The sequence below is a fragment of the Ascaphus truei genome, chromosome 3, assembly GCF_040206685.1.
Source record: "Ascaphus truei isolate aAscTru1 chromosome 3, aAscTru1.hap1, whole genome shotgun sequence".
Classification (NCBI taxonomy): Eukaryota; Metazoa; Chordata; class Amphibia; order Anura; family Ascaphidae; genus Ascaphus; species Ascaphus truei.
In genome coordinates, this window is record NC_134485.1 from 301,307,385 (window position 1) to 301,334,884 (window position 27,500).

At 41.3% G+C, this 27,500-nt stretch overlaps 1 protein-coding gene across 1 annotated transcript in view; it reads right to left on the reverse strand.

The window, feature by feature from the left end:
- TDRD3 (tudor domain containing 3) overlaps positions 1–27,500 on the reverse strand; it is a 277,196-nt gene that overhangs the window by 32,947 nt on the left and 216,749 nt on the right. Inside the window, exons 11-12 of the mRNA XM_075591037.1 lie at positions 23,369–24,213; positions 16,903–17,028 (exon numbers count right to left, since the gene is read on the reverse strand). Of these exons, the coding sequence (XP_075447152.1) occupies positions 16,903–17,028; positions 23,369–24,213 (971 nt within the window). The remainder of the gene's footprint in view (positions 1–16,902; positions 17,029–23,368; positions 24,214–27,500) is intronic.

Below are 27,500 nucleotides of genomic sequence, written 5' to 3' on the forward strand. Positions count from 1 at the left end.
GAATGAGAGAGAGGATGAGAGAGAGAGGAGGGAGGGAGAAAGGAAGAGGAGCGAGAGAGGTGAAGGAGAGGACAGAGGAGAGACAGGAGAGAGGAAGGAGAGAGGTAGAGAGAAGGAGGGGGGAGAGAGAAGGAGGGGGAGAGTAGAGGGGATAGAAGAGAGAGAGCGGAGAGATGTAGAGGGAGAAAGGAAGAGGAGAGGGGGGAGGGGAGAGATAATGAGGGGAGAGAGAGAGGGGAGAGATGTAGAGGGAGAAAGGAAGAGGAGAGGGGAAGCTGAGAGACAGAGAGAGACAGAGAGAGAGAGAGAGAATGAGAGAGAGAGAGAATGAGAGAAGAGAGAGAGAGAGAGAGAGAGAGAGAGAGAATGAGAGAGAGAGAGAGAAGAGAGAGAGAGAGAGAGAGAGGACAGAGAGAGAGACGAAGAGAGAGAGAGAGAGAGAGAGAGAGAGAGAGAGAGAAGAGAGAGAGAGACGAGAGAGAGAAAGAGGGCGAAAGGAAGAGAAGAGAGGAGCGAGAGAGGGGAAGGAGAGGACAGAGGAGAGGAAGAGGAGAGAGGTAGAGAGAGAAGGAGGGAGGAGAGAGGAGAGAGGGAGAGGTGGAGGGGATAGAAGAGAGAGGGGAGAGATGTAGAGGGAGAAAGGAAGAGGAAAGGGGGGAGGGGAGAGAGAATGAGGGAGAGGGGAGAGGGAGAGAGAGAGAGGGAGAGAGGAGGAGAGGGAGAGGGAGAGGGAGAGGGGAAGAGAGAGAGAGAGAGAGAGAGGGAGAGAGAGGAGAGAGGGAAGAGGGAGGAGAGGGAGAGAGGGAGAGAGGAGAGAGAGTGAGAGAGAGAGGGAGGGAGGGAGGGAGAGAGGAGAGAGAGGGAGGGAGGGAGAGAGGAAGAGGAGAGGAGACTGAAGGGAGGAGAGGAGACAGAAGGAAGGAGAGGGGGGAGGAGAGAGAGAGAGTGGAGAGAGATGAGGGAGAGGAGGAGAGAGGAGGGAGAGAGAACGGAGAGGAGAGGGAGGGAGGAGAGGGGAGAGGGGAGAGGGGTGGAGGGAGAGAGGGGGGAGCGAGGGAAAGGAGAGAGGGAAAGGGAGAAAGGAGGGGAGAGGAGACAGAAGGAAGGAGAGGTGGATAGAGGAGAGGGGGAGAGGAGAGAGGGGGGAGAGGAGAGGGTGGAGAGGAAGAGGTGAGAGATGTGGAGGAGAGAGATATGGAGAGAGATGTGAGAGGAGGAGAGAGAGAAGGAGAGGAGACAGAATGAGGGAAAGGAGAGGGGGAGAGAGGAGGGACAGGAGAGAGAAGGAGAGGTAGAGAGATAGAGGGGGAGGAAAGAAGGACGGGGAGAGATGAGAGGGGATAGAAGAGAGAAGGAGGGAGAGAGATGTAGAGGAGAGAGGTATAATGGAAGAGCAGAGAGGAGGAGGGAGAGGGGGGAGAGGAGAGAGAATGAGGGATGAGGGGGGGGAGGAGGTAGAGGAGAGAGGTAGAAAGTAAGAGGAGAGAGAGGAGACAGAAGGAAGGGAGAGGAGAGAGAGGAGGGAGAAAAGTAGAGGCGGAGAGAAGGGGGAGAGGAGAGAGAGGGGGAGAGAGATCGATTGATCAGTGGAGGATGATGTGAGATGCAGGGCGGGGGGGTGATGATGTTTTAAACCAAAATCCTTACAAAATATATACACATTGTTTATTCAAAGTATGAGTTAGAGAGGTGCAATGCGCGAAGGCTAAGGGAATGGTTGCCTAGAGTGTGAGCTCCTTCCCCCTTCGGCAACATTAAGGCTTTTAAGTATTATAAAAAACTGGTACAATCAACTCCAAAGATATATATTCAAAGAGGGAAAGATCTCAAGATGCAAACGAGACCAAAAGCGGGGTTGGGCTGCAGCAGCACTCACGACTTACTTCAATAAGTCAGACTCAGCGCGCACAAACAGAGCGGGAACCCCATCACCGCATGTGGAGTCTGAATCAGAGGATGAGCAAGGGACGACGTGAACAAGCAGAGGCTCGGGACACAGAGGCGATGACCAGAAAGGTTATGAGGGAGTTTTGCAACGAGCTCAAGGCTTACATGCACAAAGAACTATCAGACTTGCGGCGCGACATAAATTGCATTGGCGCCAGGACGGATGAGCTGGAAACGCGGCTGGATTCCACAATAAAAGCAGTACGCAAAACCGAGAAAACCACGGCTAACCTGCAAGCACAAAATAAACGACCTTGCTAGCAAGCAGGAGGACGCGGAAAACAGAGACCGCCGTAATAATATCAGGGTTGCGAGGAGCTCCCTGAGGAGTTTGCAGACCCTGAGGAATTCATCACAAAATGGCTGACAAGCCTATTCCCGGATAAGCCAGAATCAGACCCTGCACCTCGATAGATGTCACCGGGCCCTCAGGTCAAAACCTCAGCCAAACGACCCCCCCAAGAGATATCATCGTGCGGCTCCACTATTTTAAATAAAGGAAGCAGTGTGCCAAATTGCCTGAGCCTCAGGCACTGTAGAATTTGAGGGGGTCAAACTCCTGATTTCCAGGGACCTTGCGCCTACTACCCTGCTCAAGCGGAAGTCCCTCATGCCTGTAACCAGATTACTGCGAGACAAAAACATAAGGTACCGTTGGGTTTTCCCCTTCGGTCTCCTTGTCTTAAAGAATGGAGCAGCTTACACCCTGCGAAATCTGGAAGATCAGGACCGGTTCCTGCAAAAGCTGGGCCTAAAAGGAAAAGTCCCTGACCTGGGCGAAGCAGAGACCTCCTCCCTCGAGTCAAGCTGGAACAGAGTGACGCACCAAAGAAGCAAATCGCAAGTAAAGTCCCTTAATTGATGTCCATCAAGGAACAATTAAGTCTTAAAAGGGCATTGCCAATAGACTGTTTGTTTGTCTATTAAAGTTAGGTAATTCAAACTTTCATCCAAGAATGGCGGCCATCTTGGTGTCCCAGGGAGAAAAGCAAAAAAATAAAAAATAAAAGCAGTTTCCCTTTGTGTCTGTGGAAGGACACCTATAATGGGACCACTGTAGCAGGCACCATACAAGGCCCCCCTTTTTCTTTCCCCCCCTTTCTCCCTTCTGCACATACCCGGACATGGTGGTGCGACCGGGGGACAGAACTGGGAGTGACAGTAGGAGCAGCACACAGGCGTCTGCGAAGGAGCACGGCCACCTTATACGAAGAACCAGGGTAAGTGAAGCAGGACTCCAGTAATGACACTGCCACCTCCCTGGTGCTTGAGGGTGATGGGTTCTGTCTTTAGATACATGGTTATACTGTACTATAAGGCTATGCCCCAAAAGAGATATATCAGTGGGGTTTGATGATGAGCCTGTGGGGGAGGGGGGTGTATGGAGGGGGGGGGAGGGATCTACACTTGCCCTACTTGAGAGGTATAAAGGGATGTCATGCCAAACAGCATAAATACGATATATGCTAGAAACTGGGGCATTTTCCTAATCACATAAAAGACAGCAGGACACAATTAAAGTGCATAACACGGTAGGTGGGTGGTAGATCGTGAATCCTAGCCGACGCCAACTCTCTATTACATCACGCATAATAGTTTATAAAATGGCTGTTTCCCACCAATGAGCTAGTTAGATAACCCAGTTCCACACAAACAGTTTAGACACAAGTATGGTACGACACAGTTAAGAAAGTTGGTAACAGTTTACCCGCCAAACATTAGGTTACGTTTGTCTCAAGCGGGGACACACACACACAAAAAAAGGAGCTTTTACGAGGAGTTTATTCATTCTTTGAGTTAAAGTTGATTAGTTTACACTAGTTTTGATGTTTAGCAGAGCCGAAGGGGGCACTACCCCTTCCCTGGCCGCTGCTATGTGGCCGAAAAAGTATGTCCTGGCTAGTAACAGGACATGCCACAAAGTCCTTTGGGAAGAGCAGGTCCGGATTAGTCCGGGTAGCCATACATTGGTTAAAGAAGCTTGTAAGTCCAACGCTCTCCTAAAGGCAAGAGATCCAAAGAGGCCATTGGCCTCAGAAGGATCTCCACATTTGTTTCTTTTGTTGTTACTTGATGTTTTTTTCCCACCCTCCCACCCCCCGGTTGGCCACGAGACCCGCTCGGCGCTGAAGTCCACGCCAAAGACTCTTCCAGGACATGGACAAAAGATGAGAAGGTAAAGCATACTTCACCACACCACACTCTATACATATCGATTGTAAGAGTTCAATTAGACACCTCGCAATGGGGTTGATAATTCTATCCCATAATGTAAAGGGATTGAATAGTCCTGGTAAGAGGAAGGTGGCATGTGCAGACTACCAGAGGAAACAGGCGGATATTATACTTGTCCAAGAGACACATTTTAGCACTGCCAGTTCACCAAAATACTTGGACAAACACTTCAGGCAATTTTACTCCTCATCTTCATCCAAGAAAAAACAAGGGGTAGCGATTATCTTCCATAATAAGTGTCCATTTCAGGCTGATAAGATAATTAAAGACAAAGACGGTAGATAATTAATATTAATAGGATCAATAAACGGCCAAGTACTAACATTAGCGTCGATATATGCCCCAAACAATCACGACCCTACTTTCTTCACACTAGTTTTCAACAAGCTACATAAAGTCGCACAAAGCCCAATAATAGTAGCTGGTGATTTTAATACCACCCTTAACCCTAAACTCGATAGATCGGGCCCACCACAGCGGTATCCCAAAACTATCCCAAACGCTTTGCGGCTCGGCCTAAAAGAAAATAACCTTTTAGACATTTGGAGAGAGCAACATCTCCATGACAGAGATTATACATTTTTCTCACACCCTCACTTGACTTATAGCAGGATCGACTACTTCTTTGTTTCTAGTAGACTGGTCCCAAAGATCTCCCATACTGGGATCCATGATATTTCATGGTCAGATCATGCACCTATAGAGCTACGGTGCACACAATTAACTCTAGACAGACCTGGAGCAAACTGGAAACTGAATGAATCCCTCTTGAAAATCCCGGAGATTTCCCAATTAATAGCAGAGGAAATAAAACAATATTTTAAGATAAACGCCGGCTCGGTGAGCTCCCAATTATCCCTTTGGGAGGCCCATAAAGCTACTCTAAGGGGGATTCTTATTGGTATAGCATCAAGGAGAAAAAAGGAAAGAGAGGCAAAGATCTGGTCATTACAATCTAAACTAAAAGAACTCTCGGATAAACATAAACAAACTAATAACCCAGTCATCCTTACAAAACTGAAGGACGTAAAAATCGAACTGACCCTGTTGTTAACATCCCAGGCTAATATTTCCCTGAATTGGTCAAAGAGGAAGTTTTTCGATAAAGCGAACAAGCCAGATACTATGCTTGCAAACAAATTAAGATACAAAACCCCAAATTACAATATTCAAGCTATTAGAAGGAAATCGGGCACTATCTCCAGAAATCCTAAAATTATAGTAGAAGAATTCAAATTATATTACGAGAATCTATATAACGGAGATAAAATAGCGTATAATCTTAACACGGAAAGAGCTTGTGGGAATTTTCTAGCAAGTTCTAAGCTGACGAAGCTGACAGATGAGGAGAGAGAGAGCTTGGGCAGAGAGTTTACTTTGGAAGAGATCTCCCTGGTAATTGACAATTTAAAGGCCTCAAAGGCCCCAGGACCAGACGGCTTTTCCGGCTTATATTACAAGAAATTTAATGAATTACTAGCCCCCTACCTGCTCAAAATGTTTAACGCCGTATTGGCAGGAAGTCCCTTCCCGGAACATATGCTCCAAGCGTCAATATCAATAATCCATAAACCAGGAAAAGACCCGCTAGATTGTAAGAGTTATAGGCCCGTCTCACTCATTAACACAGATATCAAAATCTATGCCAAATTAATTGCCAATAGATTAAGTCAGATCCTACCTAGACTGAAACACCCAGATCAAGTCGGCTTTGTTAAGGATATACAAGCGGCCGATAACATCCGACGAATCATTTATCTGCTACAAATAGCCAATTCCAACAAAGTAAAAGTTATGGTGTTAAGTCTAGATGCCGAAAAGGCTTTCGATAGGATTGACTGGGCATACTTAAAAGATACGCTTGGAGCATTTGGATTCGATAGTAACTTAGTAATGGCCATAATAGCTCTTTACGCAGGCCCAAAAGCTAGAGTCATACACCAGGGCTTCCCTTTGGATCTCTTCGGGATCAGGAGTGGATCGAGACAGGGATGCCCCCTTTCACCCCTGCTCTTTGCCATGTGTATGGAACCCTTAGCGGCCCAAGTTCGGGATAACCCAGATATCTCAGGGCTTGAAATAGAGACCCAATCCCATAAAATAGCTCTCTATGCTGATGATGTCCTTTTGGTATTGTCTAAACCCTTCACATGTCTCCCTAATCTCTTCAGCTTGTTGGATACGTTTAACAAAATATCAGGGTTCAAAATAAACCAATCAAAATCAGAAGCCTTAAATGTCACGATTCCGAAAGCAGAAGAAAAACTCATATCACTTAATTTTAACTTCCGGTGGCAAAGTAAGGCGAAAAATATCTAGGGGTCTTTATCACCCGTAATTTTAAAGAAATCTATAAAGCTAATTACCCCAAATTAATTTGGGCCCTGAGAGAAGATATAAGGCGCTGGTCAAAATTCAACATTTCATGGATTGGCAAAATATACAGCATAAAGATGAATTTACTCCCACGCATATTGTATTTGTTTCAAACACGTGAAGGAACTTCTCAAGGAGAGAAAGATGCGTCGCACAGCACAAAAATAGATGAAGGCTGATGTGGGATAAAAATAAGCTTTATTTGCACAAGGTGCAAGCGAGTCCTCGACGCGTTTCGGCCTGGAAGGCCTTTGTCAAAAGAAACAAAGTGTTTGTTTCAAACACTCCCAGTGCCCTTAAATTTGACAGAAATAAACGAGTTACAAGCCACTTTATCCAAATTTATCTGGGGAGGCAAAAAGGCAAGAATTAATAAACAAACACTATTGAAACAACCGACAGAAGGTGGCTTGGCAGTACCTTGCTTGGTATCATATTACAGAGCGGCCCAATTATGTCAAATTTCTCAATGGCAGACGAACCCTGATTTGAAAAGATGGGTGGCATTAGAGAGCACGGCTTGTTCCCCAATGGAACTAAGCCAACTAATATGGACCCCAAAAATAGCGAGATTAAAAGCTATACACCAGCCGCTATCCTCAATGACCAATTCATTAGCAATCTGGGATGCAGTCAAATTCAAATGTGGCCTTACAACCAAAAATACGCTGATGACACCACTATGGGGGAATCCGAACTTTGCTCCGGGTATGGATGGCGCAAATTTCTTAATGTGGAAACACAGTAATATTTCACGACTAAAGGATCTGGAGGGAAGAGACAAATTTATAACATTCGAACAAATTAGGTCAGATAAAAAGTTCCCCCATTCAGAATTTTTTAGATACTTCCAGATCAGAGCATTTTATAATAAATCTAACCCACACCCCGACGACATTTGAAAAGCTCTGTCTTAGAGAGACAACCACTAAGGTACTCACATCGCAATTGTATAGAGAAGTAGTCGGTTCTGCCACCAAGGTCTCCCATAAACTAGGGTACATGATAAAATGGGAAGTAGATCTCGGGGAGACTCTGGACGAGGATGAATGGACCCAAATAGCAAGCACAGCGGCCAAGAGCTCAATATGTACAACATTAAAGGAGAACGCATATAAGGTCCTGATGAGGTGGTATCTGACCCCACTCAAACTATCGAAATTTACCAAAGGATACTCCCCATTGTGCCCACGACAATGTGGAGACACCGCGGATCTGTTACATATGCTTTGGTCCTGCCCTCGGCAAGCACCATTATGGCGTACAATCAAGGATTGGCTAGAGAGGATCTTGGGCCTCAAAATACCATTCAACCCAGGGCTCTTCCTATTGGGTAGAGCTCACAAGGGAATAGCAAAAATTGATCTCAAGCTTATTGCTCATTTTGCAACAGCTGTGAGGTGCGAGATCGCAGCATTATGTAAACAAAGCGAAATTCCATCAATTCCCAAGATTCGGAACAGAATTTGGTACGTACGCCAGATGGAAAAATTAACGATTTTAGTTAATGACACTGGCGAAAATTTCCTAAAAGTCTGGACGCCATGGTTTGCCCAGACAGACATCCCAGGGGTAGAAAAAAACCTCAATATTGCTTTGATAATTAGAAAATGCGTTCTCCTGTGATGCAGTAACAAACCCGGGCCTTAGATGATACTAAATACAGTCGATAACCATATTGATAGCCTCACATAATACACACCCCATGAGCTCGAGGAGAACAAAATGGCTACGATGGCGTGGAGCGGTATCGTGGCCTTCCAACTATCCCCCACCCCACTCCCCTCCCCGTTCCCTGTTCCTTATTATTTTTATTACACATCGTTAAAATTGACTATGGATATTTTACAGTTGCGATGCATGTGAGATATTGATAAGGCATGATGCAGTATTGTTCCTGCATTGTATTACAGCTGTGACATATACAAGAAAAATCAATAAAAACGACAAGTTAAAAAAAAAAAAAAAAAGTATGAGTTAGTTAATGATTTATTACCCCCACTGCTTTACACGTCTATTATGTGATTTACCCCTGTCAAACATGTCATCCAGATAGGGGTTCCCTCGAAATGTTACAAAATACTTAAAGGGTTCCTCCAAACAAAAAATGTTGGGAATCACTGGCTTGGGGGATGGAAGAGCGAGTCTGCGGAGGGAGAGACACCTCACTACCGACTCTCCTCCCCCTCCCCACACTGTGCAGCAGCTGTGAAGGAGGGCACCTGCTCCGCAGTGTAAGAGGAGAGGGAGCCACGCAGGGCCCTGACGGGGAGGGCAGGAGGGCCCTGGGACAACACCAGGCCTGTCACACAGTCACTGAGTGACACCTAATCCCAGCATCACTGGTCTCCTTGACTTCAATACATGTTGTATGATTAACTTTTGCAGACGCCCCCCCCCCATGATCTGTGCCCTATAAAATGACTCAGTGTGATCTAAACTGTCAGACAGTCCCTCATGCATCTCAAGTTTTCACTTCTTGCAGCTGATTGTCATTCTTGTTTAGCATCATTGGTGATGGATTTCGGTGTAAGTAGTATTTGGAGTATTTGTATTCAATTTGCAATTTTTTACTTCAGGAAGACTAAGTCACACTCACTCAGTGCATTGAACTTGACTGCCGTGTCTGCGGTCATGTCAAGTGTCACTCACTTCAACTGAGTGCAACTCCAGTTTAACACTTGTCTTTGGAGCCTTCAGTAGGATTTTGCTTGAGTGTGGGTCAGGGAGAGTGAGTCAGAGAGAGTGAGTCAGAGAGAGTGAGTCAGAGAGAGTGAGTCAGAGAGAGAGAGTCAGAGAGAGAGAGTCAGAGAGAGAGAGTCAGAGAGAGAGAGTCAGAGAGAGAGAGTCAGAGAGAGAGAGTCAGAGAGAGAGGGAGTCATTGAGAGAGTCAGAGAGAGAGAGAGTCAGAGAGAGAGAGAGTCCGAGAGAGTGGGTCCGAGAGAGTGGGTCCGAGAGCCTGAGAGAGTGGGTCTGAGAGTCTGAGAGAGTGGGTCTGAATGAGAGAGTGGGTCTGAGAGTCTGAGAGAGTGGGTCTGAATGAGAGAGTGGGTCTGAGAGTCTGATTCTTCCCCCCCCCCCTGCACATTTCTCCTCGAGTGTGTGTGTGTGTGTATACAGACACCAACCCACAGTCAGTCATAGTCACCCACCACCCAAGTGTCAGTCAGTCACCCAAAGAGAAGCATTTCCAGCCATCACATTAGGGGTGAGTTAATTAAATGTTTGATCAAATATAGCAGGCTAATTTTTAAGTTGATAATTTTGTATGGCCCTCGAATGATGTTATAAATATCCAAATGGCCCTTGGCAGAAAAATGTTCCCCACCCCTGACATAGATGATCCACATAACTTCTGGAACAATGTTCTCTGGACAGGCAAGCCACAGGTAGAACTTTTAGGCCTTAATGAGAAAGCAGTGTATCCAGCACCTCCCCTCTACCCGGTGACTCCATTCCTGCGATCGATCGCAACCGGAAGTGACGCGACGGACCGATCGGAAGTGACGCGACGCAACCTCGGGAGCAGGGCTGGTGGCATACACAAGCTGCACATCATTATTGTTATGTGTCTATGCACATAGTGCCAAATGTAAGTGCAATACTTATTGCCTTGGATAATATATTTTACTGGAACTGCAATATTGCACTAAGTGTGTCATCTTTTTTCATTGAGGGACCATTCTGCTGATTCCTGATACTTCACACTGACCGAGTCTTCAATATTATATCCACTGCTGATCTTTCACTGGGAAAGTGTGAGTTCCCAATCGTGATTCTTTGAATTGATTGTTTATTTTGTAGAACATACTACACTATATACTGTATATATTTCCTTCCCCACATATGGTGACATCTGCGCTCCCCACAAGCTTCTCCCTACAATCAACGACAGGAGGAACTGGATCTTCTCCTTAGAGGGTTGAGCAGCGAAGTTCACTATTATTTAATTATTCACTTATAATTAATGAGCACTTTTTAAAAAAAGGTTTTTTTATAAAAGGTTTATTACTCACAAGTTTATATTTATTGCACCTCTATTAGAAGCGCCTCACACCCCCTTTTTAACACTTAATAAGAAAATGTTATGTATTGGGGCTACATATAGCCTGACCCCAATATTGCCGTGGAACTTGTTACATCTAATCATGTGTGCGTCAGTGTGCACTATAATAAATGGCACTATGGCAGAATAAAAGTAGATAGTAGGATACTAATGACATAGTGCCATTTATTATAGTGCACACTGGCACACACCTGATTAGATGTAACACGATACACAGCGATATTTTGGGCAGGCTACATGTGGCTCAAATTCCCCCTCCCTTTCTGTATTTGACTCCGCTTCTGTAGCACTGATCCTGTGAGTACATTTTTTTCCGGTGATCAGCGCAGCAATCACTTGCGTTTAATTTTTTCGTCTATAGTGATTTATCATACGCCTCTATACTCCTGAAGGGATAGGGTTCATCCATAGAATCCTCTATCTAGTAGTGTTTACTGTGCTACAAGGAGAATTCTTTTAATGTAAGTGTCCACTTATTTTACATTGGTCCAAGGACCTAATAAAACAATATTTTAAGTTCTCCATTTTACATTCAAGTGTCAGGGACTCTCTCTATACATTCAACCCGACTTCTGTTATTGTATTACCACCACTATCCTATACCAGACTATTCATGTGGTCGGCGAGTGCATGTTAAAAGGGCCTTTTTCTCTTTAAGGGTAGGGTTTAGAATATTTGTATACATATCTTTCTCCCTAGTGCACCCACCACTAATACACACAGGCCGAGCGGGTTTATCCTCCCACGCTAGTACTAACATTTTAGGTTTGAAATGTGAAAATCCTAAGGGGTTCACAAATTGTTGCCACTGCAGAAACCTGCTATATTTGGAGTTCACCTCGACGGGGTTAGCAGGCTTCAATCATATCAGTAGAAGCATTGTATGACGAGAGAATGGGGAAAGGCAGGGTTACAAATCTGTCTGAGTCATGCAGATGTACCCATAAGTGGTATTTTTATTTGCTCCAGTTGTATATTAAAACGTCTATCAAGTCAGTTTCAATTTAAGACCCAATTCACAGAAGGGAATGTGCCACGACAATTAAATCTCTAAAATCCTAAAGTGTTTTACTTTAAATAACGACTTCACTATAATATCATTTCTAATCAAAGTACATGACTTGTTGAATTTTAAAAATAATGTGTTTTCTTTTGCGAGAACTACAAAAAACGGACTCACATTTAAAATGTACTCCTTATTGGGAAGTAGAAAAAGGCACTTCTACAATCACCAGCATGTTTAATCTCTCTTCTTGCAAACTACTGTAAAGCAGAGAGAAACATAGCAGGTGATATGTAATGATATCCTCTGAAAGTACTTGAATACAAACAGAGGACAAGTTAATGGTGTGTAATCATACAAAATATAAAGCTCAAGTCATAAAGGTTAAAAAGTAGGTCATCTTGTTTACATGCTGCTAATAATGTATAACTATCATTTTGCTTCCCTTGCTCTTACATTAAGAGATTTTAGCTTTCATAATTATTATCTCAATAATGTCTTATCTCCAACTTCAAAAATCCCTTTATTATTTGTCCTACTTATAATAATTGTCCTAAAAGCCAACAAACATGCATCGCAGCTTTTCAAGCACGTTATTGATCAAAAGCATTCATGTTCCAACAATCATCTTTTTTTGTGATTTAATAATAGCACCTGATGCACAGGCATTAGAGAGTAAATTAGGAGTAATAGCACTAAATCAGGAGATTTAAGCCATCTGTGTTGTATTTGTAGGGAGATAATTAACTGGCTTTTTTTCCCCTTCGTGTTATGTTTTATTTTTACCATAACTAAGAATCACCTAAAGATTTTTGCATCCCCTTAAAGCCCTAGACTCACTTTCTGTTTACTGAATTTCTTTTTTTTCTCCAAATTACCTTAATTTTTGCTTTCCACCATGGTTATATACGACATCGTGAAATTACCATATTACTTTATATTTCCTTTAGAAATGGGAGTTAAATAGTTTTTCAGCTCTCAAAGCAGGAAGGATTGTAAATTACATTTTTGTCATTGCAATATCTAGTGAGAAACATTCAGGTTTAAATATAGAGTATGTAACCATAAATTATAAATTCAAACATGATATACTAAATGTTGCATAGATAAGTATTCCTTTTTATTGCAACAACCACATGCTGTTAAGTGGAAAACACAATACTGTACTCCACATACGTAGTATTTTATTTTGTTGTATAATCTGTTTTGAAAAGTAACTGAATATTTTTATAACTTGGAGAAATATTTATGCTCAATACTTTATAAGGGAAATTTCATACATGCAATCTTTGTTGTCGGAAATTTTTGCAGAATTATTTTATCTACGTACAGTACAGCTGAAATCAACATGTACAGTATCGGCATTATTTATTCTTACACTTCCCGCACGGCAGGATGCGTGCGGGAAGCGTGGTGACGCGGCTTGTTGCGGCGCACTGTGACGTCACTGTCACGTGACGCGCCCGGTTTCCCCGGCTTCCCCGACACCCCTGGAGTGTAAATTGAGGTAAGCGGGGGTGCGGGGAAGCAGAGGGGCAGAGCAGGAGCCCGGTTCGGGGTCGGGAAGGGGGGCTAAAATGCGCCCGAAGCGGAGGGGGGGTGCGTGTCGGAAACGCGGCGGCGCGTGGTCTTGACTGGCGGCAGCCGGAGTAGATCCTGGCATGCCGCCGGCATTGGTCAGAATAAAGTATGCCGCTACTGTACTATATAATTTATGACATTTTGACCGATGTCTTTTTGAAAAGTTATTTCATAAAACATTAAACTATGAATGCTCGCTCTAAATATGTAAAAGGCCAAGGATGTCTGCATCAATCTGTATAGGGGAAAAAAAATACTGTTCCCAAGCAGTAACCCATTCAAGATTCAAGTACAAACTACACCTGATTCTGCTTAACTTCGATGATCAGACGAAAACCAGTGTGTTCAACACGGTACAGTATAGCAGTTGCCAACAAAAGTATTAATATTTTTGTACTATAAAGCCAAGCACTCGGTAATGATTATTAGATCACGATACAGTTGTATATATATTAAAAAAAAAAAAAAAACCCGACGAATTGGTAGAATAATATAATATAAATTGTATACTGATCGCTACAGCAAAACGTGGATACGATTGAGAGTGATGATACTGCTGATCAACTTGCACTCCCATAAGAATTCTTAAATAGCCTTACTCCAACCGGAATGCATCCTCATGAACTGAAATGTAAAGTAGGAGCCGTTATGATACGCCTTAGAAACTTAATGCAATTTGAAGGGATTATGTAATGGTACAAGAATTACTGTTACTCAAATAGAAACACAGATAATCGAAGCAAATGTGTTTGGTGCAGCAAATTCAGACTTTACTTATTCCAAGAATCCCACTCATTCTAGCAGACACAAATGTACCATTCAGTTTCAAACGAATATATTTTAGGTCACAAGGCCAAACATTTCATGAAATATGCTTTAAACTACCTAAGCCTGTTTTTGATCATGGACAATCATATGTTGCTCTACCAAGCATCAGATCATTTGATTCACTTAGTGTAATGTCGGAAAAGAACCAAGAAATTGACAAATGTGTCTTTAGAGAAATCTTGGATTAAAAAAATAAATGTGTTAATATTTAATTAATAACCTTTAAGATCAGCTAGAGGGGTACAGAATTTGCTTCCACTTAATTGAAATGTGCAATATATAGAAGACTGAGCCTTCAAATCCAGTAGCCCTTTATCTCAAGTAAAATGTTTGCCCCAATCTGGTTTTATATTGCCACTTTTTAAAATGCAAACAAAGTTAAAATTCAAGACTGCACAGCACACTTTTTTTGTAATGAGAAAATGTGTTAGGTGAATTATAGCAATGGAGCGATGTGAGACAAAACATGTATTGCATAGTAGAATCTTAAGCCACTGCTGTCTGTGTATACAGCCGAGCTCATAGTGGTGGCGTCGCTATGTCCACGCGCTTGTGTCTGCGCGCACTTCCGGGACTCTTACCCGATTGCCTATGGTAGTTCCTCAAGTGCCCGCGGCGTGCACGCGTCAGCGCTGCTACATTTTGCCGAGACAACGCAAATTGAGATTTCTGGCTGCAGCCGCATGACGTCGGCGTCACGTGAGCTGGTTAAGCCAATGAGGGTGAACAGCTCCGTGACGCATTCGCCACACCCGCGATCACCACCCCAATCTCCTACAGCCTAGCGCACACGCGCCGCCACTATGAGCTCGGCCTTACATAAGTGAGGGCAAATATATTTTTTCTGTTTGCCCTTTCCAGCTTAGAACATACCACACATATTGATGAGTAAACCTAGTGTTTGGTAAAGTAAATATAAAGCAAAGTACCATTAACACAAGAAAATTAACACAGTGCAGTTAAATTATTAATTTGATTTGCTTTTTATTTCCTTAATAACACACACTTTCAGATTAATAAGAAAGACCTTTAAAATTCCATTTGTGAATTTCGGTTAATTTTATTTTAAATCGTTTTACATATAATAGTTGTTTGTTTTCCAAAGACTTCTTTGGATATTGTTAAAGAACAAACATCCAGTCAACTTAATTGACAAAGCATAAAGTTAACATCTTAAAAACTGCTTTACAGAATAAAGCCATTAAACAATATTGTGTACATTCAGTGTATAATGAAGCATTTGGTTGAGAACAGATACAAGCTTTATATGGCAATTCAGGAGAAACAGACCTCTTGGCACAAAACCGGTTTCAAAGGATGCCACACACAAATGTGAGGTCAAAAATTAGGACTAAATGTTTTATTGTGGCTTATAGATAACAGAAGAAAAAGGCTTTGGCACCAGATGAAAGAGATGCATCTCTCTGAGACATGGTGCCATTTTTCTTTTGTTTTCAATAAGCCACAAAAAAAGCAATACATATCGTGACTGTGTGTAACAACCAGTTTTGTTTTTCGAGTCTCCTCTTAACTGTTAAGTATACAATTAGGAAACCAGCTAATATGGAGTGCAAGCTCCAGTATCTATGAAATATATACCTCTGTGACATTTAATTATTGCTTAAAAGGATGCCAAATTATAATAAATCCAATATATTACTTGATTTTAAATATACAATACAATGTTAAGAGGTCATTGAGGGGTAATGCTAGACAGTGCCATTTACATTTTATATTTAATGTACTGTAATTATGGATATATACAGCTTTCTTTTAGTTTTTTATTATAAAATACAATCATCTTTTAAAATATATAAAACATTCTACTAGAATATGAATGTATTATCCATGGCAAGCATTTTCTAAAATTATGACTACTACATATATTTTATACCACCTTCATGAACCCACATACAGAAGACCAAAGGATTTATTTAATTTAAAGCAGCAGTTCAAGCAATAGCCTAAATGTGTGTTTTTTTTTTTTTTTTTTTAATAAATCAGTTCGGCACTATGAGAAAATACTTGTAGCATTTAAATTAAAAAAAAAAGATTTTAAAGACATTTTTAATGTTTCTAATGAAGGAAGCATTTCCAAAGTGACAACCCCCTTCCCCTTCTGATAGGCTCTGGCTCTTGAGCCCCGTCCTCTCTCTAGCAGTGCACCAATTGTATCTAGTAACTGCCTTGTCAATTATATTCCAGGAACTACATTGCCCAAAATGCTGTGCAAGAACTGAATTAAATAACCCAGAGCAAGCGATTGATTACAGGAGAACATTTTTTTTTTTTTTTAAACGGCAGCTTGAACTGCAGCTTTAATACCTAAATCTTCTAAGGCTTTGTGGCCTGTAAAACAGTTTGATCATTAAGAAAATGAATCAAAACTGGATCAAGCCCATCTGTTAGAGCTGGTAAGAGAGGTTGCCTTGGACTAGTCAACCTACGGTAATTCCTGAAAGTCAAAATTGGCAGCACAAACAGAAGCGCTTAACTCCAAACTTAAACGGTACAAAGCAATATCCTGTTTCAAAGCAGCAGTCCATCCTAATTTATACATTTTTCAAACAAGGTGGTATACATGACTAAAAATATGGGCAAAATTCCTAGCATCTGCAACAGTACAATATATGCATTATTATTCATCCAATTTATTTCAACACAGAATAAATTGCATATAGGGTCTAGACATGAAAACAGAAGCAATTTGTTAGTCTCAGTATTGGTTAGACCATGAAAGGTCAACTCAAATAAGGTTTAAATTCCAGCATATAGGGTGGACATCTGTTTAAAGTGAACATCTGGATCATCTTCTATGACATTATGAGCTATATACTTGACTTTGGTGCCATTTTTGATCACGTACCCATGCCTCTGCTTGAATAGGCCGGATGTTGTTTAGTAGCACCTCCTCATAGTTTCCATAATCACAAAATTTAACTACGGCTGTTGTTCCAGAAGAGTGAAGTGCTTCAATTTCGGCTTTGTAAAACTGCAAAGAAAAGGGATAAATAAATGACGGTATTTAAATGTAATTATTTTCAAACCCAAATGTTATTCATTAAATGCACCAATTTAATTAAACTTTTTCACTAGATTACTGTTCCGGAAGTTACAATTATACCAAGCATATAGAATTGTTAAACAATATGATTCTTAATTAGAGTTTCTCCATTTTATTAGGAGGCCATTATTCGCAGGACCTTTTTTTCATTTCTTTATCCTTACCCACCATAACACGTGAAACCGCATAGATGGAGGATATTTTCCAACTAAACTAATGACTGGCCAAAGGGTCTAAGAGTTGGCAGTAAGCTCCCCCCCCCCCCTCCTTATGCACATAACCACAATATAGCATTGCCAAGTCTTGAAGTCAGCTGATACCAAACCTATTTTTAATTAAACATACTTGTTTTAGAACCTCTCATTACTAGAACAGCAGTAAAAATACTGCTACCATCTGTTAATCCAACTCTCTGTGGCAAAAAGGCACTAACCTCAAATGTGTGAATTGCCTGATCTTATTAAAATATTTATCAACATGTGTGTGGTTTAGAGCAAGCAGCAGGTGGTTTTAACAATACCTGCAGTGCCACAGCATAAAAATAAATCTACAGAGCCGAAGAATGGCTGGTTAAAAAAAAAGCAAAAGCAACAAAAACCTGCTTTAGAACAAAGTTTAGTGATTTATATTTTAAAAAAAACTACATTTCCGGTGGAAAATCTAAACTGACAGTACATACTTTGAGCTTTAGGTGTTAATCAACTCAAAAAAAAAATGCAATTGATCTGGGAAGGGCTACTGAAATTGCACAGTTGAAGTTGTATGTGGACCTAGGTTCCATTTTGCCTGGACACCAATTTAATGTACTGTGAAGCTGCTTGTCTGCAGCAGGGAAGTAAATGGGTCTCACGAGGATTCCCTGCATAGAATAAAGGCTCATCACTAGCTGAATGTTCTTGCCCTCTTTGCTCCATAACTGAAGTGGACCTCTGTGGAAAATAATTAAGAAGCACAGAATAAAAGGTTGTGAACCATTATTGATATGGCACCACATTGTGGTGCAATACAAGTTCCCCCTGTGCGTAACTGGGAGCAGGTGGTACAAAGCAATAGTATAAAAGTATGGCCCTTGTGCAGCCAAGATCGCGGCAAAGCATTATCACAGGCCAGCGCAGAGGGAATTTCTCTTAAGGATTAACACAGGGGGGTCCCTGCTTCTGAATGGGACTACCGCTGCATTAAGCCTACTGGACCGCCACCAGTCTGTAAGAGCTGCACAGAGAGGAGTCCCTCTCTGTGCTTCCCCGCACAGCTCTTACAGCAGGTCGCGATGGTTTTATTATTTTTACTACTTAGGATTGAAGTAAGGGGTATCCTGAGCTGATCCGCACTAATTTAGTAGTTACCCACGGGAAGAGTGGAAGGCCTCCCATGGAATAGCAGGAGGGTTAAGCCTACTTTAATATTCAAGTACAGTGTTTTATATATGCATCTGTAATTCTGTTACAGGATATAAAAAAAGTAACATTTAGAGATAAATTAAACATTTCACACGCAAGAAAATGGCAAATTTGAGATATTTGCACATTGCGGGGTGTAAAAAATTTTTTTTTTAAAAAGAAGAAATTGCAACTGCAGTACCAAAAACTGATAAACAATTATATCAGTCTCTCTAAGGGATAACATTGAACCAGAGTCTGGAAATATGTTGGTGTCATTTGTGACTGAGTTTTGCAGCTGCCGCAAAGATCACGTTGGGGGAAAAAAAAAAAAAAATGTGCAAAGTACGATTTCATGACTTCAAATAATAATTAAAGACAGTTCACCTGAACTTTTAATGGCAAAAAATATATATAAAAGCGCAAACCCATATACACACTGATAATGCAGTGCTAAATGATTAAAGCTGCAGTTCAGTCAATATCCTGCATGTGTGTTTTTTTTAATAAATCAGTTCTGTAGTAAGAAAAAAGACTTTTAGCATTTTCTGTTTTTAAAAAAACAACTTTGAAAGACCAATTTTCTTGTATTCTATTTTAACAGCCATTTGCTAAGGCACTGCCCCTTCATGTCCTGTCACAAGCTCTGGCACACCCCTCTGTCAGCCCTGCCCTCCCTCTAGCACTTGTCAGTGCAGGAATGCTCATGAATATTCATGAGCTTCCACTGCCAGTCAAGCAGATTATAAACAAATGCCAGCTTTTAATATGTCACCAAATTTCGACCTATCAATACATGGAAAACGAATTGACCTGCAGCTATACTGTTCTTTAGCTAATTAGAGATTGCACACATGAAACTATTGAAGTAAAAAAATAAATGTAAAAAAAAAAAAAAGACTGAACTGCAGCTTTAATGGAGTGAAATAGAATACATATAAAGCCAGATGAAAGTGTAAAGCACCTGTCCTCTCTGCATGCAAACCCCAGAAGAAGCCAACATACGGGTGAAATTCGTAGGGCTTTTTGGAAACTTGAGGTCACTGTACTGACAGCCGAGCGCACAGACGTCCAGTAGCCATTATCTTACTGCTCCCATACGGAACGAGCAGACCGGGCTAAGCATGTGCACGCGGAAGACAGGAGCGAGCGCGACTGGAGCCAGGCTGGAGTGCACTTTAAAATACTCAATGCGAGACACTGGTGGGGAGATGGGTGTTTGTCCTTTCACCCTCTGTGTTTGTTCTATGATTAAAACGTTCATGCGCTGTTTCTTGCACATGTTTTCCCCACATGAGGTTCATCAAGGATCTTTACCTCATCAGCATCCTGCTTGGAGATCAACTGTTGTGTGCAATCTGTCAACCAGTAATTATTATTACACAGTTTATTTCACTATTTAAATAACAACCATTTGCGCCATTGATACCACTATATCAAAACATGAACTTTTAGCAATAACATTGGAGAAACTATTTTTAAGACCACTGTAACTGTATGTAATATTGCACGTGGTCAATCACTACGTGCAATACAAAGATGCTACATTAGATTAATACAAATTGTACATTGTAAATGCAGCATAGGGATTGCTACTTTAGGCCTTGATTATACTAAGTGCTACAAGATGGCAGCGCTATTCTGTGACGCCAAGCAGCATCTTGATTATACCGGGAGGGAGAGCAGAGGAAGCTTGGAGGCGTGGCCTTGAGCGGTTCACCCTCATTGGCTGAACAGCTCGTGACACGGCCGTCGAATAAAAACAAATTTCTCTGTCTCTTCCACAGCCGTACGCATTTCAGTACGGCTCTCCGCGACCGGTCGCTTGCGGTATAATCAATTGCATTGGATGCAAGCTACCTTGTTTTGGCGCCACGTGACACTGCGTTTTTGTGTATAATCACGGCCTTAATGAGGTGTTTCTCTTAACATGTTTTGCACACTAAAGACAGAACATTTCTGCAGTAATGTTTTATATCTAATGCATAACTGCAACTAGTTTTGTGAATTAATTCTCTAAAGAAGTAATTTTACATGTTGACCCTAGGAACATTGTGAATGATCTTGTGTAATATATGCATTTTATTAAATTAAATTGGACATGAGTCCACATAAATCAGCTCAGATAAAAACAAAGGCTTCATGAGCAGGGATTTCAGCATCAGAAGAGAAAGAGAAATCAAGTGGCTAAATTTTTTTTTTTACACTTGTTTATAGTTTTATACAGTGTTGGTATAGCTATACAACAAAAACAAACAAAGATGCCCAAAGCTACATCCAATGTGACAAAAATTCACAGTGCATTACCTATATATTCTCTTGAAAAAAGGGTATTTAGTTTAACCCTTTGACCAAAGCGTCTTAAGCCTGCTGGCACTTTCAAGGCATGACCATTAGCAGGTCCTAACACTCCCTGGGTTAAAATTCTTATTAACCTATATAATTACAGGAAGAATGTAATTATACAGGTTAATAGGAATTTTAACTCAGGGAGTGTTAGGACCTGCTAATTGTCATGCCTTGAAAGTGGCAGCAGGCTTAAGACGCTTTGGCCAAAGGGTTACACTAAATGACCCTTTTTTCAAGAGAATATATAGGTAATGCACTGTGAATTTTTGTCACATTGGAAGTAGCTTTGGGCATCTTTGTTTTTTGTTGTGTACATTTAGCCACGCCCACTAGCACTCCTTTTGACACTTGTATACATATTATGTGGTAATGTTAGGGGTTTCTCAGAGCTTGTTGGGTATCTGTGTGTTTGGTATAGCTATACATGCAGGTATTTTATTTAACTTAATCGTTGGATGTACCCTAGGTACGTCATGGGCACCATCTCATTTTCATGGAGCAGGTCGGGTTGACCGGTCCAACAGAGCAGAAAGAACTATCTTAAGAGAAGTAGAGCCCACTCCACGTCTGTTCTGTCATTCGTGGCCTGGTCAAGGTCATGTGATAGTCCCAGAAGTGATCATATGACCAAATGTGCAGCAACATCCCCCACGGCACTGTTCAGATTTTCTTACTCGGGCTATAAAATGTGTGCAGCCCCATATGCAAAACAAACGATATGTTGTACATAGGTTTTTACAATTCACTTTTGAATGAAACGATCAGGTTATCTTATAATTAAATAGTTGCTGCTTTCATGTCAACTTTTTGTTCTATAATTTGTTGTGATACTTGTTTTTTTTTTTTTTTAAAGAGAAACCTACTGTAGTAATAGTAGTGGTTTGATTTCTTTGCTTAAGAATATTAAACTAAAAAAATTCAACTTGCCCTGAAAACCTCACAGCTGCAAATTAATAGTTTCAACGTAACATTTTGGGATGTCCAACAAAACGGGGGACAAGTACAAACATACAAACCCAAATGCTGATGACTATATAGTGGTCATTTAAAAAGATAGACTTGTTGCACCTAACAGCAAAAACAGGTAGAGTTCTTTCCAATACAGATTTTGATTTGCTGACAAGCCACCTCTATAACCAGAGTGTGATTGATCACCAAGACAAGAACAATGATTTTAATTTGGTCACTTTAAATGTAAGCGGCAGCAATGCGGTGTGACCTTTGCAATATATATAAAAATTATATAATATTGGACAAGTTCTAATGTTGGTACAATGCTCTGTCTAAAACCAGAGACAGAACATGAAACACAGACAGAGCCCAGTGCTACATCCAATGACACAGATACACGGTACAGTGCCTAAATATATCTATATCTTTTTAATAAAATGGTCTTTTAGTTTAACTCTTTGGCCAAAGTGTTGTAAGCCCTTCAGCCCCTCCAAGGCAGACCACGTCTCAAGGGTCTTAACACTAATATAAATTCTTAATAACCTGTGCATTACCAGGAAGAATGATTTATAATAAATCTGTCAAAATTAGTTGCATAGTTCTAAGTCTGATTGAAGCTCTTATTAACCTGTATAATACCAGGAAAAGCACTCTGTATTAGATTTGTCGCAATCAAACTGCATAATCAGACTTAGAACTATGCAACTAATTTTGACAGATTTATTATAAATCTGGTAATGTACAGGTTATTAAGAATTTATATTAGTGTTAGGACCCTTGAGACGTGGTCTGCCTTGGAGGGGCTCAAGGGCTTACAACACTTTGGCCAAAGAGTTAAACTAAAAGACCATTTTATTAAAAAGATATCCACATATCTATATATATTTAGGCACTGTACCGTGTATCTGTGTCATTGGATGTAGCACTTGGCTCTGTCTCATGTTCTGTCTCTGGTTTTAAATATATATTGCCATGCTCAGTAGCACTCCTCTTTGACACACACACACACACACACACACACACACACACACACACACACACACACACACACACACACACACACACACACGTTATTTTGGGGGGTTCAATATGAGCTTATAGGGTCCTGTATGTTTTACAATGCTCTGTCCTAAAGTTATATAAACATTGTATTGCATTGTATTATATAGAACCTTTTCAAACCATTTGCTTTTTGCTGCAGAATTGGAAAGATTTCTCTTCTGCACAATATTTCATACTGCATATAGAACCCACCTGACTCCGATGCAAATGCCTGCAACAGAGCACCAATTTTCAGTAAAATCAACACACAACCTATGGCAATCTTGTCCCTGTGCACGCACCTGCCTGCTCTGCTCGTCACCATGACGTCGCGGAAAGGTAAGTGTGTTATAGAAGCCTTGCGCGGTCCCCCGGCATTTCATTTAAATGCTTGGGGGGAGAGCGCGGGACATCCCCCCATCCCCCCCCGAAAATCTAGCGCACCCCCTAGTTTGCACACCCCTGACCTATGGTATGCATGGTATATCACAGCATATGAATGTGGTTCAATTCAATACATACAATAACATTAGGTATTTTTTGTATACCTTATTGTCCTCCCAGTAAAGTGCCAAACATTCATCCCCTGCCCTCCAGCTGAATCCAGAATAAATGGTTTCCAGCATTCTTTCTGGTTTTATAGGACCGGATCTCTTTTTTGGACCACTATTGTAAGAAAACATCTTGCTTCTGTCATCATGTATTGAATTTAAATTTGGCCCCATTTGTTTTACAGGCCCGATTCTTCTTCCTTTCTGTTCCGCTTCTCCATTTAGTAAATCATTAGCACCCTCTGTTAATGTAGTCTGACAATTGGACAATTCAGTATTGGCACTAACAGTTTTCTCATTTGGTAAACTGGCGAACATGTCACTGTTACTTGTCTGCGATCGCCTATCAAGATAAAACTCAGCATTAGGTCTTTGGTTTTCTCTTTTTCCTCGTTTTTGATGAGACGCTTCTACATTATTCTGATTGCTGGGATCCTCTTTTATTTCTGTCATGTTCACCCCCTTCCCGACTCTGCCTTGCATAGTATTATCTCTTCTTTTAAAAGAACCATCACTTTGATGACTAGTGGAAGGGTGTGAAAAATCCTTCAACCTGTCATTTCTTGCATATCCCCGTTCACATTTATTCCTTTCTTCTATCCACTGCTCAGGAACAGAGGGGTTTTGCTTTTCAGGGCCTCTATTTCTTGGAGGTCCGTTGCCCTCATATTGCCTGGAAGCTTGAATGTCTCTTTGAAATCGAGGGGGTCGCTCATTCCTTGGAGCCCTTGTATCATTTCTGGTAAATTGTCGTGGTTGGCTGTAATCCTTCACACCATTCTGTTCTACATTTAGGACTCGGTATTGTCCTTGACTCTGGGGTTGGGACTGTGATTTGTTTTCTATGACATGAAAACAAAGAAATGGCAAGTTAAACATGTTAATAGATAAATGCACAGCTAATGGGTAATACAAGCTATCGGCCAAAACCTTTAAGAATAGCATACAGCCGAATAAATGACTTTTATGTGTAAAGTTAGGTTCTAATTGCAGCAATAAAAAATAAAAAATGAAAAAAAAAAAAAGAAGGGTTGTGCAATATACAGCAGCACTGATGGAAGATTTTATTTATAGAAAGTCTTTTTACATTCATGCATGAAGGCACTTCTATTCATAAATGAAATACTAGATACAGTATGCCAAGTTTAAACTGATCAAATGACTATAAACTGGTTGGAAATATTTTTGACAACTTTCTGAAAATGGTGTTACGGATGTTGTAATCCATATAAATTGACATTTGGTTTGGTTCTCGGATATGAACGAGGCATGCATACATTGGATTACTTTATCATTAGGTGAGGAAAACAGAAATAATAACCTCTTTATTAGGATTTCAAATACGTCTCTGATGTTAGGCATCAATCACCTAAACTATATCTATTATCTCACTGAAAGACACATGCATTGTTTTACCAATTATTATTTTTTTTAACGCTTTCAAAATGTTTAATCGTTTTTAACCATCCTCGTGGAAATTAACTTTGTGATGATGGCCTACTTAAAGCAGCATACTACAAACACTGCCCTGTCAAATGGAGGACGTTGTGGCTTTCTATTGGCCGCAAGAATCAAAACTGACCCACTGCCATTTTATGTCTACCGGTGGAAAAAACTCTCATTGAGGAACTGGAGTGTTTCAGATGTCAGGGGACCAGGTTTCAGGTTAATAGGTTAAGAACAACTTGTCCTAGAATCCTCTTGTAGAGATCTGTGTGTTTTGTAACCACATAATGTATATTTATTTTAAATGCTTCTTGCAAAATATATTGGTGTGTAAATAATTATTTAGATCTTTTGTGGGCTGTACTATATCCTAATAGGAAACATAAAATAATGTATATAAGCTTTATTATAGGCTAAGCTGGTAAATTCCGGGCATTATTGAAATTCCTGCTCTCTGATTGGATAATGCCCGGAATTTTAACAGTAATGACCCAAAATTTTTGGCACCCTGCCAAGTTTTTCAGCCAATCAGCTTTCAGTTTTCATTCACAAATAGTGACATTTGCTCTTAGACAGGGGAGGTGATTGGACACAAGGCACTGAAAGGTGTGTGTCTGTTGTGTGTTTTGGGAGTGCAAAGGGGGCCAGCAGAGTGTTTTATTAGTATGTGTGTCTTCTGTTGGTGTGTGTTTTGTGGGTGTAGTAGTGGCAGCAGAGTCTTGTTGGTGTGTTTCTGCTGTGTGTGTTTTGTTGGTGTAGAGGGGGAGTTTCAGTGTGTGTCTCTTCAGTGCGTGTTTTTTGGGTGGAGGAGCGGTGCAGAGTGTTTTGTTGGTGTGTGGGTTTACAGGGGGCTGCAGTGGGTGTAGGGAGGGGGCCGCTGGTGTGCGTTTTGTGGATGTAGAGGTGGCAGAGTCTGTTGGTTTGTGTGAGTCTGCAGTTGTGTTTTGTTGGTGTAGAGGGGTTCTGTGTGTCTTCAGTGTGTGTGTGTTTTGTGGACGGAGGAGGGGTGCAGTGTTTTGCTTGTGTCTGCAGTGTGTGGGTTTACATGGGGCTGCAGTGGGTGTAGGGGGTGGCTGCGGGTGTGTGTTTTTTATGGATGTAGAGGGGGCAGCAGTCTGTTTTGTTGGTGTGTGTGTGTCTGCAGTGTGTTTTGTGGATGTAGAGGAGGAGGGCTGCACAGTGTATAGGGGGAGAGCTGCACAGTGTATAGGGGGGACTGCAGTGTGTGTGTATATAGAGGGGGGGTTGCAGAGAGAGTGTGTGTGTGTATAGAGGGGGCTGTGTGTATGTACAATTTCCTTTTAATAAACTTGCAGTAAAATAAAAGAATGTAGACAATCATGCTGATAAAAATCAATATGACTACAAAAATGTATCTTTATGAAAAATGTAAAAAAAAAAAGCCTACATTTAGCCTATAATAGTAATAATCCCCTCAGAACAGGGCATTCATTATTGGTCAGTAATGCCCTGTTCTCCGTGGATTATTACTTAAATATCTCCCATCTCAATCTTGTGTCTCCATCAGATGTACTAAAGCCAACATAAATAGCTTTCTCTTCTCCAAGACCAATGCAACTATCAAATTTGTAAAATTATAAAAGCAATGCTATGGGAATAAGTTATACTTCCAAACTGCTGGCAACTCATTTCTAGAGCCCCATATCAAGCTTAACATTTTCGAATTGATTTCCATTTTGTTATGGAGTGATGAGTGATGTTGTCTGAGGCTTCATTAAGACAAGCAACAAATAGCACTCTGTATGAAAAAGCTGTAATGCAACGTGACCAAAATGAATTTGAAATCCTTGAAACTACTAATCCAGATAATTTGTGAAACAAAGCAATCAGAAGTACTTCATAAACATCAACAAAAGAACAAATAATCACATTTAAAACAAGCTCCATCTCTTCATAGATAAATGCTATGAAGGTCATTTTTGGTGAGACATCTTGACATAACCACTGTATACTATTTCATTCTCTAAATTATGGAAGGTCTTCTCTAAATTGACTCAATTTATGCAAGTTTTCAGTGGGACAGTGACCTGTAGCATACTTAATCTATAACGATTTAAGAATATATAATTTGCTTGTATATGGAATATAACATCGGAGGCTTGCCACAATGCTGCTAAGCATTTTTTTTTTTTGTTGTGTTACTTGTTGTTCAAACAAAAACAAAATTTAGACAAACTACTATTTTATTTCTCTTTTACCCAGAAGAGCGACATCTTCATTCAAAATCTCCTCAATTGACTGAACAATTTAAAAATAACTATATGAATAGCTAAGGCTGCAGTCCCACTGCGTTCTGTAGCACACGTACCCGGCGGAAGGGGCGGGTGGAGGGTGCACAGCGCTTCACCGCAGATAGCGGTCCTGGGAGGGAGAGTTTGCGACAGGAGGGGGCGTGGTGGGGTTTTGCTGTGCGTGGCCATGACCTATTACAGCTGGTTCGCCCTCATTGGCTGAACCGCCAGCGGGGAGTGGCCACGCCTCCGTCGCAAGTTCCACATACAAAAACATTGCATGCTTGAAAACTTGCAGTACAGCGCGGCTGCTAAATGCGCGCCGACGCATTTGCTGGGCCTGGATAGATTGGGGGGCGGTGCTTGTGCTCACAGAGTGCACTGGGACCGCAGCCTAAGGCCTCGGTCCCGCTGCGCTCGTTGGCGCGGGC